This window comes from Protopterus annectens, chromosome 10.part0 (assembly GCF_019279795.1).
Source record: "Protopterus annectens isolate FY-2018-M chromosome 10.part0, PAN1.0, whole genome shotgun sequence".
NCBI classification, from domain to species: Eukaryota; Metazoa; Chordata; order Ceratodontiformes; family Protopteridae; genus Protopterus; species Protopterus annectens.
In genome coordinates, this window is record NC_056744.1 from 337,586,390 (window position 1) to 337,599,315 (window position 12,926).

At 39.9% G+C, this 12,926-nt stretch overlaps 1 protein-coding gene across 2 annotated transcripts in view; it reads right to left on the bottom strand.

The window, feature by feature from the left end:
- The window catches only part of DARS2 (aspartyl-tRNA synthetase 2, mitochondrial), a 1,354,455-nt gene that overhangs the window by 1,200,219 nt on the left and 141,310 nt on the right, over positions 1-12,926 (bottom strand). For both annotated transcript variants that reach the window (XM_044085228.1, XM_044085227.1), the window contains one exon: positions 6,292-6,338. In XM_044085228.1, the coding sequence (XP_043941163.1) occupies positions 6,292-6,338 (47 nt within the window). The remainder of the gene's footprint in view (positions 1-6,291; positions 6,339-12,926) is intronic.

Here is a 12,926-nt window from a genome sequence, read left to right on the forward strand (position 1 = left end):
TTGGCAGAATTATCTTTTATACAGCTGTTTCTTCTCATCTTAATGTGAACCTTTTGTTACATTCAAGATTTTTTGAACCTTTTGTTACATTCTCAAGATTTTTTTGTTTTAATGTAAAACTTCAAATAAAAACCTAAAGAGAATTTTCAGAACATCCCCATCCATTGTTAGATCTACGAGTAAGTTGCTGGAAAACGTGTCTAACATTGGCTTGAATTTTCCGTTGCCAATGAGAGACAACTCTATGAATCGGAGAGGAGGGAAGTGACAAGGAAGCCAACACAGAGGCAGGAGTACGACGAGGTACAAAAGGAAGCTCGACGAGGAAGCGAACAACGTATATACTATAAAGAAAGCGTTCCAGCAAGTAAGACTCTAGTTGCTAATTTGTCTACACGTCTTTTATCTAGATTTGAGCTTAATATTTTATTGTCCTTTATACCTACTACTGATATGAATACCACTGACATTATATTTGATTTACAAATGTTTACTAGGAATTTAACTTTGAAGTACATGTTCCAACAAACCCAAGATGAACATGAGTTTAGTTTTAGGAAGCAGAGTGTTTACGTTCCTAAACAAGCAGCACTTATCAATGCATTTGAGCAAATATGTATTTCTGATATATATAAAGCATACAATAGTCAGAAATCAAATAAATGGTATAATTTAGATAAAGATGAATATAAAGCCTTGAAGCATTTGGAAAATGATGCTAATCTGGTTATAAGACCAGCTGATAAAGTTGGGCAAATTGTTTTATTTGACCAACCAGATTATGATCTTTTAATGTATGAGATGTTGAATGATGTAAATTTTTATCAAACTGTCACGTCAACACAAGCTGATAAAATGATACAGTCTATATATAGTCAGATTAAGTATATGGAAGAAATTAAGTTAACAGTGATTTAGCTAAATATTTTACTGTATGAAATCCTACCATTCCAATAATTCAAGGTCTTCCTAAGCTCCATAAGAATTGCAAAAGACCACCTATGAGACCGACAGTCTCAGGTCATGGATGGAGCACGGAATCGATCTCTATTTATTTAGAGAAAAATTTGAGACCATTGATTGATGCTTCTGTATATAACTTGAAGGACACAGAGCATTTTTATGTGATTTATTTGATTTTACTAAACAGTATAGTATGAGTGAGGATTTTATTTTTGTTACTCTTGATGTAGTCTCCTTATTTACTGTTATTCCTAATAAAACAGGTATTTTATATTTGAAGAAATTATTAGAAAGTTTTGGGACATTTACTGTGGACAAGATTGAGTTATTACAAAATTTAATGAACATTGTACTTGAGAATAATGTCTTTTTATTTAGTAAACAGATATTTTGGCAAAAGAATGGAGTTGCGATGGGCAGCTCTTGTTCCAACAGCTATGCCAATGCTTAATTGTCAGTATGGGAACTAGAAAATTTATTAGAAGGGTCTTTTAGTAGTTTGATTTTATTTTACAGAAGGTTTGTTGTTGTCCTTTTTCTTTTATGGAAAGGGAATACAACACAATTATCTGATTTCGTTAAATACATTAATGAATCATCAGATTTTTAAAAATTTACATTGAATTATTCAAGTACAGGGATTCCGGCGTGTAGCTCGCAAGACATTACCATGCGAGCTACATCGCCGAAACCAAACGGCTGCATCAGCACTTTGCCGTAGTGCAAAGTGGCTGAAAAGCATAGCCGCTGTAACTATAAGCTATGGACGGGCAGCTACAGCCGTACGGCATGTGTAACGCATTCCTTCATCTCATCCAAGGAATGCATTTATGTAATTATTTATTTATTTTGTTGTCAGTCTGACAAAATTTTGACATTAGGGTCAGTGTTACCTGTGAGACTGCACGTGTAGTTTATTTGGCCAGCTGTTTGGCTTGTAACAAAGTTTACATAAGCAAAACTGACCGGACATTAAAGGAAAGAATTAGAGAGCATGTTTATCATATAAGGAAAGGCTCTAGTGTTAATGCCTTAGCGAAACATGTCTCAAATGTGGGTGATCAGCATAGCTTTCAGTTTATGGTTGTTTGTAGGACTTATGTGAACATGAGGAGAGGGGATGTCAAGGCAAGAACAGAAGAGATGGAAGGAAAATGGATAGTGATGCTTAGAGCAAATTATGGACATGGGCTTAATGACTGTGTGCCCATGAAACCTGTACTTGAAAAAAGAGCTTTATGTAGAAAGGGTCTTTGTTTTTATTAATATCTTTTATTATTTTTAATATTTTCTTACATTGTGAAAATATTATATTGTTATGATATACTTAGTTTAGGAATTAAAGTTTTCTATAAACATTCAGTAATAAATAATATCATTTAAATGTTAATTGATGAAGGTCATGTGATTTAAGAAGTAAGATATAAAGGTGTGTGTTTGTATTGTATGCTTATACACCTGATGAAGCTGATTGTGAAAGCACTTGTGTTGCAATAAAGACAGTACTGCTTGAAAAGTTTCTATTGCTGGATTGAAGTTTGTGAGATCGTGAGCTTTATTTCACCAGTATTTTTATGCCTCTGGAGCTTTATTTCACCAGTATTTTTATGCCTTTGGAATTATGTATTGACATTCGTGAGTTCTGGAGCCATACCTTAGCAGTGTTTTTTATGCATTTGGACTGACTATTTTTCATCTGCGAAGGTACCCTGTGTTTGTTGTGCATTTTTATTTTCATTTTTAACCTAAAATTAAGGTTACCCACATGAACGTGCATGTTGCAGCCTGTTTTCCCATTTAACACTGATCGGAGTCTGTCTGTTCTTTTCTTCTCCAAATTCTCCTCCCAGATGTGAAAAACACTTTGTACGTTTCAGAAAACATTAACTTTTAACCCTAAAGAAAAATGCACTGGCTACCTTGAAATAAAAATAAACTGTACATTGTTCTATTACATGCATTAAAGTACTATAGCCTCATAGGTGTTACGGCTGCTGGGAAGGCCGCTACCTCTTATTCACTTCCCACAATGTCAGACTTCATTCTTCACTGAACAGCTTGTTGTTTTACCTCTAAAATTTGCATTTTCTTCAGAACTGAATGCTGAGAACTTTCAAGATTAAATGCTTTCATCTGCAGACTGCTCATCTCCTTGTAAAAGTAGTCAGCAATGATAAACCATCTAACATCAAGAAGAAATATTTGTAAATTTCACTCACACAGAATGTACAACTGCCTTCAGCTGCAGATTTCTTGACTCCCACTTAGAACATTTGCTACTGGAAAATAAAACAACCCAATATCTTTGCAGATGTAACAAATTTAGCATTTTGCATTGTTTTCATCATTTTGACTTATTTTTCAAGCCTACTTGCTTGCAAGAACACTTACTTATAGCTTAAGTCAAGGGGATTAATTTAGACATACACCCTCGGAAACTGACTTAATTCTACATATAATATAATCAAAGCATTTTTACACCTAATCTCCACAGCCCAAGATAACAGCATATTAACTTAATCTTGCATCTTTTCAACCTTTCTTTTCTTGTTATACTGTAAAGCCTATTATTTCTTGAAACTAAAATGTTCTTATAACTAAAACAAAGTACTCATTTACTTTACTATGTTACACATACAAGAGTCAATGAAAAGCCTCCACCCCACATTTAAAATACCCCTGATAGACGTTATAAAAACTATTTTACAAAAGAAGATGCAGTTTACATTATGAACTGTTTTATACAATACTAATAAGAACAAACATTGCTTTACTTACTTTTTTATTTTAATGTCCTTCTAAATAATAATGACAAAGTGGTGTATATGCTTTACAGCCCAAAACAAGTTTAACAAAGTCAACAAAAGTCCAGTCTTTCTCAGGTCACTGTTTTTGCACAACCATATTTCACAAATGTGGTCAATGCTTTAGTCTCTCATTTATTCACTAATTTCAGTGCTACTGGTTTTCCTCCTTTTCATCTCCATCTACCAATACTAGTCACTTGTTCCAAGTCCAAGGTACTCCTGATTCTTATAATTAATTCCTGTGCTTTTCTGCCTCTCAGGGATTTTCCACTGAACACTGGAAAAGTTATACTGGAAATGTTACTCTAGGAACCTTATTGTCAGAAGAATAAGAAGTGGAATCCCATTCTGTTTGCTAGCTCACTTACTGTTAGATTTTTTTACTTACTCCTTATCTTTTGGATGCATCACAGGCCTTCTTTGATCCTCCAGGAAAAAAATATTCTAAAGGCAGTTGGATACAACAGCTTGAATCTCACACCTGCCCTTCAGCATTCCCAAATTGTTGGGATAAATTTTCTGCTCTTCTGTCTGATATATAGTGAATCATTTTCTACAAACATTCTGCTATCTCCTATTTTAATAGTTCTCCCTTATGCCACAATTTTGTCAGGATCGGCTCTTTCTGCTGGTATGATTGCATATTTACTAAGATATGTCTTGAATGCTTTCTCATGGCCAGGTTTGGAGCAAATACTCGATGTCCCCTTTTATTTATTTATTTATTTAACATTTGTTGACCGGGAATGTCCGACTAGGTTCCACAAAGCCTGTTTTCAGCGGAGGCCCGGGGAGAAACGCTCCAGATGCATGTCTTTGGAATGTGGGAGGAAACCGGAGTACCCGGAGGAAACCCACGCGAACACAGGGAGAACATGCAAACTCCACACAGAAGGCACCCCAGCCGAGAATCGAACCGGAGAACCTCTTGCTGTGAGGTGACAACGTTAACCGCTGCACCACTGTGCCGCCCTTTCAATTAACAATTCCTGCTGTGGAATATAAGTGCAGTTGCTTATTTATGCCTTCATAAATTAATACAGTCTGTTCCTTCCAATTTCAATGGTACAGCAGAAAATTTCCATTTTCCTCTGCATGCTCTGTTAACTCTACGAATTTCTGAAACAACTCATCTTAATAGTATATACCAATTAATGTGTATATACTCTCTTCCAATGTAATATCAAGTTAGGATGTTCTTTTTTTTTTTTTAAATTTCACCCTCTTATTGTTGCAGTTCTCAGTTCATCTTCATAGTTAATCAAAGCTGCTTCTGTTTTTTCCAGTCTTTTATTATTTGTGTTGATATATTCATTCAGTGTTTAACTTATTTTAATCACCTCTGAGTACATTTGTTTTATTTTTTTCCTCTAAATTAATGGGATACTACGAACCATCTCTTGTACCAATGCTGTAGGTTGAACTGCTTTTTCCTGAATAGCTGCAGGATTCTTCCCAGCCAGTGTTTTCTCCTCACCTTTTCTGGTTGATTTTCTTTGAGGTTCACCAAATATCTTCTTTGTTGGCATTCAGGCATTAACTGAATTTTACTCAAGTTGACAATATCACTTGCTTTTATTTCTCAGTTTCTTTTTCACACTCTTGGAGAGATGAAATTCAGCTGCGGATCACTGTGCAGCCATCTTGGTAGTCCCGGTCTTAAATTTTTTGTCAGTTTTAGATATATAGTGCTGACTGCACTTGACTTGGTATTTGCTTTACCTTGCTCCATCAACCATTGGTTATACTGCTTTTACGGTCTATTAACTTCTCTATCATTACCTTAGGTATCAGTATGTACTGCTATAAATATTTACTGTATATAATATATACAATATATCAGGCCAATTAATTTGTATATAGTCACTTCCAATGTAATATCAGGTTAGGATGTCCTTGTTACTCTACTGTTTAGAATACTGCCTTTAATATATATATATCTTGTACTGTCTATCTGGCCTGGGTCATGGCTGAAAAGTGTCTCTGGATCACTCCACCTATCTGGATAATAAAAATTAAATATACAAGTACATAAAGCCAACGTCTACTTCAGTGATGGCACTCTGCAGAAAAAGAGGAAAGAAGGTCCTTTATTATGACTGCTGTAAGGAAATAAAAGTGGACAAGTGCTACTGACACAAGAAGGACCTATTCAAACAATTCAGACAACAAATATATCTCCTTATAGTTGTGTTCTCCTACAAACACCTGTTCAATAAACTGAATGTTGTGAGAAAAAAGTCTGTTATGAGTAGCTACTGATGACTGGGCGTAAACCAAGTCACTATGTCATGAAGACTGGTGTTTGACTAGACACTGGAACTGCACGCCTTTCTATGTCACACTCAGGAAATAAGTAGAAGTAGGCAGCCCTGGAAGCCGGTAACAGCAAGTATTCACAAGTATATTGGATGATGTATACATCAGAGAACTTGTGATGGCTTAAGTAAAAGAAACATTCCTCTACAGAAATCATCACAGGATCCAGTGCATTACAAAAATAAATGTTACCAGTACCTACCCCTGGGGTTCTTTTAAACAGTGTTGGAGTCTCAACATCTACAAAACCTGGAAAGAGAAAAATCAAAAGTTTAAAATACATATTTATGCTACCATTTATCAATATCAACCACATCCTACAATCCGCAAGCAACACCCATTAAAAAAGGGTTATATTCTATGCTAAAAATCTTTATTACTGAAAACAAAATGTTGCAGTGTATTAATCCATGAAAACAGTTACACTTCCACATAAAAACAAGTCACTAAGTAACAACCAGGGTGAAGTTAAACAATAATTACTCACCACAATAACATTACTAAATGTTTCTTCTTATGGCTCCCACAAAAAAGCACACAGAGTACATGAAGTACAAACAGAAGTGTTATGACTTGCAAACAGACCACCAATAGTACAATATGCAAACTGTACAAATGGAAGTGCTCTGACCAAGAACCATTTTGTTTTAATCCAGACCTTAAATGTGAGTGTTCAGTAAAACCTCCTTAAAGTACTGAAGCGTCATCCATAGTGCCCCAGCCCAGACTGAAGATATTTGTTAGCGGTCAAAGCAGAAATCCTGTAAGGGACATAAATATCCATGACTGGAAGTGGTATATCAGCACACAAGAAACCAGTGCAAAGGATAAATCAATCCAGAGGAACAGAGCAAGGATGGCAGGCCTATGTAATGAGCAAACTAGTTTTAACAATCACCTAACATCACAGTGGTTGGAGACTATACTAAAAAAGGGGGTGCTACTAATACACCTGGGGAATCAGTGCAAAGTCTGAACCCTGAATGCAAACGAATGGGAAAGCATGCATCTCCACACATAAAGCAAAATCTTTAATACAGCTCGGGTCTACTTTATAATGCCGAAAACTCAAAATGTTGATCACTCACATGAGTGAATAATCAGGAAGTCGAGGTTGTTTTTTTTTTTTTGGGGGGGGATCGCAGTACAGTGAAGATTGGATTATGTGCCCTTTCCTCACTACAGTGCGATCTTGGAGTAGGAATATATATTTAGCGGGGTGTGTGGGGGGGGGGGCACAGCCCTCCACAATAGCGATTTCGAGTTCCTGATTATTCGCTCATGTGAGTGTTCGATATTTTGATTTTTTGTTGTTCTGACATAGACCCTTACAACTCATATGGAAAATGGAGTAGGAAAAACAGAAAACATGAGAATTAACTATTTAACATTTGTTATCTCCTGATACGTGACCTGGTCTACACATACAATGGGAGAACTTTCAAATTCCAAGTGAACAGTTACCTAAAATCAGGACTGAACCTGCACATCCTAAATCTAGGAGGTAGAACTGTTATCAATGAGTCACCAAGCTCATAATGGAATTTATTGCGGCAGCTTAGTTCTACCCAAAGAAGTGAAGAGTGAAATACAAGTTAAACAAAACTCCATTAAAAATGCACCACGGCAGATGCCCTCACAACAAGAGAGGAAGGAAGTGCAGTGTACTTCTAGTACACGATTTAAAAATTAACAAGCGAGATGAGAAGGTTCTAAAGGGAACTAAAAGGATACCAAACATAAAACGCTTAAAGAGTACAGATCACCTAATGATGGTGAAACATAGGTTCATAGGTTCATACTAGGCTATCTGCCCTAGGGCATTTATAAGCCTAGCCAGAGTGTGTGTGGCTTTCACCACCCCTTAGGATGAGAATACTATACCCATTAGTTTGCTGTGCCTCTGTCCAGCAGTGACACAGAGATGATTCCCGGGGTAAACCTACGATCTCCCATCCACTCGTCAAGATTTCTCTTGAACAGAGTCAGTGAGGGGCTCTGCCTCACATGGACTGGGACTCTGTTCCATAGTGTAGGGAGTCTCTGGGTGATGAATCTGTCCCTCCAGCACGTCCTATTTATATCAGTGTTGAGGTTTAAGTCTCTTGCTCTCGTGGCTCTGGTGGATTTGGATTTTTTGAGGTGGAGCATGTCCATTAATTCTGGGTTGGACATGGCCTTGTATGTCAGGCACAGATCACTTCTGAGCAGACGGTATGCGACTGAATAGAGCTGGAGTTTCTTCAGTCGGGCAGCGTATGACATATGTTTGAGCCCCTTTATCCTTTTGGTGAGGAACTTTTGGGGTCTTTCCAACTGCTGCAGGTGTCGGGTAAGGTACATTTCGAATGGGGCGTTGTACTCAATCATTGGTCTGATAAGTGAAGAGTACAGGGGTACAATGACCTCTCCTGATCTGGATGTGAATCCCTTCATAATCAGGTGGGCAATGTAGAAGGTCTTCCTAACCACTTTGGCAATGTGAGTGTCAAAAGAGAGGTTACCGTCAACTTGGGTCCCCAGGTCCCTGATAACTTCTTCCGTGTTTAATGGATTACCACCTATGTGGTAATTAGGGGTTACCTTGTTTTTCCCATTTTTTGGCATTTAGCTTAAGGCCATGGCTCTGGCACCAGTTATCCATTTCTATGAGACCTCTCTGGAGGATGTCTGTGTCTGATGGAGTGTCAATTATGGTGCCCAGTTTGCAGTCATCTGCAAATTTTGTCAGCCACAATCCCCCTATGTTTGCCTGCACTTCAGAAAAATAAATGCCGAACAAGAGGGGGCCCAGGACTGAGCCCTGTGGGACACCGCTCGTGACCGGCTTAGAGTCTGACATGGCACCAGCAACTCTAACCCTGTGGGTTCTGTCCTTGAGCCAGTTTGCAACCCATCTTGTGACATATGGGTTTACATCTAAGCTGGTGAGCTTTTCTATGATGCCCGAGTGGGGTATTGTGTCGAACGCTTTTGCTAGGTCAAGGTAGGCTGTGTGAACTACCTTACCCTCATCAATGGCCTTAGTGACTGTTTCGAAAAAGTCAACCAAGTTCAAGAGGCAGGATCTGCCCTTGACAAAGCCAAATTGGGTAGGATCCAGTGTCTGTAGGTCCCCAATGTCTTTATTTATGAGTTCCATTATGATCCTCTCCATAGCTTTGCAGACAAGGCTCGTCAGGTAATTTCCAGGGTCCGTAGAAGCACCGCCTTTGTGGAGTGGGACCACAGTTGCCGTACGCCATTCTTTGGGTATGTATCCTGTAGTAAGGCTAAGATTAAACAGCAGCCATATGTGTGGGTTTAGTTCCTCATTGAGTTCATGTAGCACACAGTCGAGGACACAGTCCGGTCCCATTGATGCTGTGTTTTTTGCTTTAGAGAGAGCAGCTCTCACCTGGGCATCTGAGATGTTTGGGAGGCTAGAGTCTGGTGGGATAGATATTTCTCCTTTTGGGGGGGAGGGAGGGGAGAAATTAGCACTGAACCTGTCTGCCAGTATGTTGGCAATGTCTGTGGGTTCAGTGATTTTTGTATCATTTTGGACTAATTCTGAGCATATCTGGGAGTTTCCACCCAGGTTTCTAACATAGCTAAAGAAGGCCTTATGATTGTCTTTTGTGTCTTTAGCGATTTTTCTCTCAAAGTTGGCCTTGGATGATTTTATGAGTGATCGTAGGTTTTTGCTAGTATTGATCACAGATGCCTTCCCTTTTAGGGATTTTGCTCTGTCATGTAGTAGCTTTCTCCTCTTGTTGTAGAGTTTGTTTATGGCTGGGGTCCACCAGACCGGGCGCCTGCCTTTGGTGGAAAGGGTCTTGATTTTATTAGGGATTGCTTGATCCATACATTCCTGGAGGTGCTCGTAGAAGGCATTTGTAAGGGTTTCAGCAGCGTGGGTTGTGGTTTCCACTGGCTCGGGGGCCTTGAAGGATACCACTCCAGTCTTAAGAAGTGTGAAGTTTGCTTTTGAGAAGTTCTTTACTGTGGTCGTTTGCTGGGGTTGGGGCGGGATGTGGATCTCCAGTGAGATTAATTTATGGTCTGATCTCACCAATGAGGGATATACTTCCGGTGTGGAGCATTTTGTCCCCATGTTTGTGATGATCAGGTCTAGTATATTTTCTCCTCTTGTGGGAATGGTGACTAGTTGTTCCATAGCATTTGAGTTTATGAACTCCAGGAACCTTTGGGCTAGGGTGTTTGGGCTTGAGTAATGTTCCCAGTCTATGTTTGGGTAGTTGAAGTCACCCAATATGATGGTGTTTGGAGAGACATTCATACTCTCCAGTGTCTTCAGAAAGGCTGTGTGGGTTTCCCCGAGTTTGAGAGGGTGGTCTGTAGCATGCTACAAACTGTAGGGCAGTTTTACCTATGGTTAATTGCACCTGGATGGTCTCTGATGCTTCGTGCGTTGCCACTAACCTGGAGGTGTGAGTATCCTTTATGAATATGGATACTCCCCCTCCTTTTGTGGTTCGGTCTGGATTTTGGGGCCGGAACGCATGATATGAGGTATAACCTGACAGTGCTGGGGTGCTCTCAGGAGCCTTGAACCAGGTTTCAGTCACAGCACAGACATCGATGTTCTCCATACTGAGGAGGGCTTCGAGGGCGTGCATCTTGAGGTTTAGACTTCTGGCACTGAGCAGTATTACCCTTAGTTTTTTCCATTTTGTTTTCTAGGGCGGTAGGTTTATCATTTGAGCCTTGCCTAAAAAGGCACTATGGGGTGGCAAGAGCCTTTGCCAATATCCGAAGCCCAGGGTGACAGGTGCAAGCCGTCCCTTGAAGCAGCGTGGCTTGTCAAGCATGTCATCCCAGGCAGGCAGACAGACATTGGATCCCCTTAGAATGACACCAGTAATTAAGCCAATTATTAAAGCTGATCATTTTGTCTCTGTATTGTGGCATCATTCTTGGTGAGGGTAGGATACTGCTCAGGGTCAGGGTCATACCAGCCTGGGCTACATAATCTGAGAGCTCCTCTATGTCTCTTTTCATGTAGTCCAGGGAGGTGCGTCTCAGGTCGCTCACACCGGCATGGACAATGACTGTGTCATACTTGTACTTGCTGTGGAGTGACCTGAGTGCTTGTGTTATGTGGTGGATTCTAGCCGACAGGCAGCTTACTGTGATCTTTTCCTTGTTCAGTCTGGTGAGTGGGACGTCAGTGTGTCTGACTATGGAGTCACCTATAACAAGTGTGTCTGGCATTGTGTTTGGCCTTAAGGGCTGTGACTGTTTAGCACACTGACTTTGAGAGCTATGTGTTGCATGTCTTATGTCTTGAGGTGGCAGTTGCTTGGGTGTCTGCATTGGAGGCCTCTGTAGTTTTGGTAGATTTTTGATCAGTGCTTCCGAGTATGTCTTTGTGTGTTTATGTGTTTGTTTTGCAGTTGTGATAGTTCTATGTGAAACTGGGTTTGTGGTGTGCGTGGTTTCCTACTCCTCCTGTCTGGTCTTGCCAGTCCTGAGTTGAGAGAGCTCAGTCTCCAGTTTGGCTATATAGTTGCATCTCTCACATGTATTTGTGTTTTATGGGAGAAGGAGTGGGTTGTCTGTGTACATAAGGCAATTGTAACATTGCCTCAAGATGCCAAGATTCACCAGCTGAACAGGAGAGGACGCTAGCAACTGACCCTTCGACATGCTAGAAAAAGTGAAAAAGTTTGCTGTGCAACTGAGTCAGAAGGGACCTATAGGGAAATGGGTACTCAAGGGGATTCTAGGCTAACGTAGTACTTTATTTAATATATAAGTACTTTACCTATATAAAAATGCTTTAGGAGCAAGTGCTGAGCTTTTGAGATAGAGAATAGACTGTTTAGATTGCAAGTAGAGAAGTTCTAAGGGAAAAATTGAAGAGCAGACTTTACGGAGCCAGAAATAGTTTAACCGGCGCTGCCCGATGGTGCTCTATGGGCAACTCCACGCTAAATCACGCAAAAGCGCGCTAAAGCGGGCTTTATAGCAGGGGGTTGAAAAGAGCTAGAAATTGACCCAAAATGGCCAATAGACTACAATTTTCTGGCTGGAACCACTGCTCTAGGGACAAATAGGCTGCTCAGTGCTCCCCACTCCCACTGATGAACAAAGAAGCTTCCCTTTATCCAAATAAGGATACGGAATAGCACAGGAACCAAGCCAAAGCCCAGAGATCAGCAAACTCTGAAGACTGGACTATTCTAGTTCAGTAAGGCGGGAAAAAGTACAGTTTTGTACCTAAAATGTATGTAGATCCATCACACTGCTGCAGTTGCTGCAGTCCTTAGCACGGTAGTCCTCTGTCCTCGGTCAATCTGAAGCATAAAAAGTATTGATCGTTGGTCAAGGCTGACTGACATATCAGACGCCACAGGGTACAAATGCATGACCGACGATCATCCCTGCCTTTCTTGCCCCAGATGTCAGAAGACAGAAAAAAATAAAAAAAAAAACCAAAAGCAAAACACACAACCAACCACACACCCTTGCACTAACTATATGCAATATATACAATATATGTACACACAAACACAACCCTAATCCGCAGAGGGAGGGAGGGAGGGTTCTGCGGTAGCAATGTGGATCTTCAACATCTACATTTATGGTAGTACAAAACCAGCATTATGGGTTCTTTTCTCCTCACATTGCTGCAGTCCCATCAATTATAGTAGAATCCTAAAGCAGTAGTAAGGGGAGGATGGCTAACTAAAGCAGGAGCTGCAAAATGCCCTGCAAAACAGCAGTGGCAAAACCAGCCCTGATTTAGAGTAAAGTGGATGATAATGCCTAGGTGCTGTGCTCAGGCCCTACAAGGAATACACAAACAATGATGATCTCTATGCGTATCTG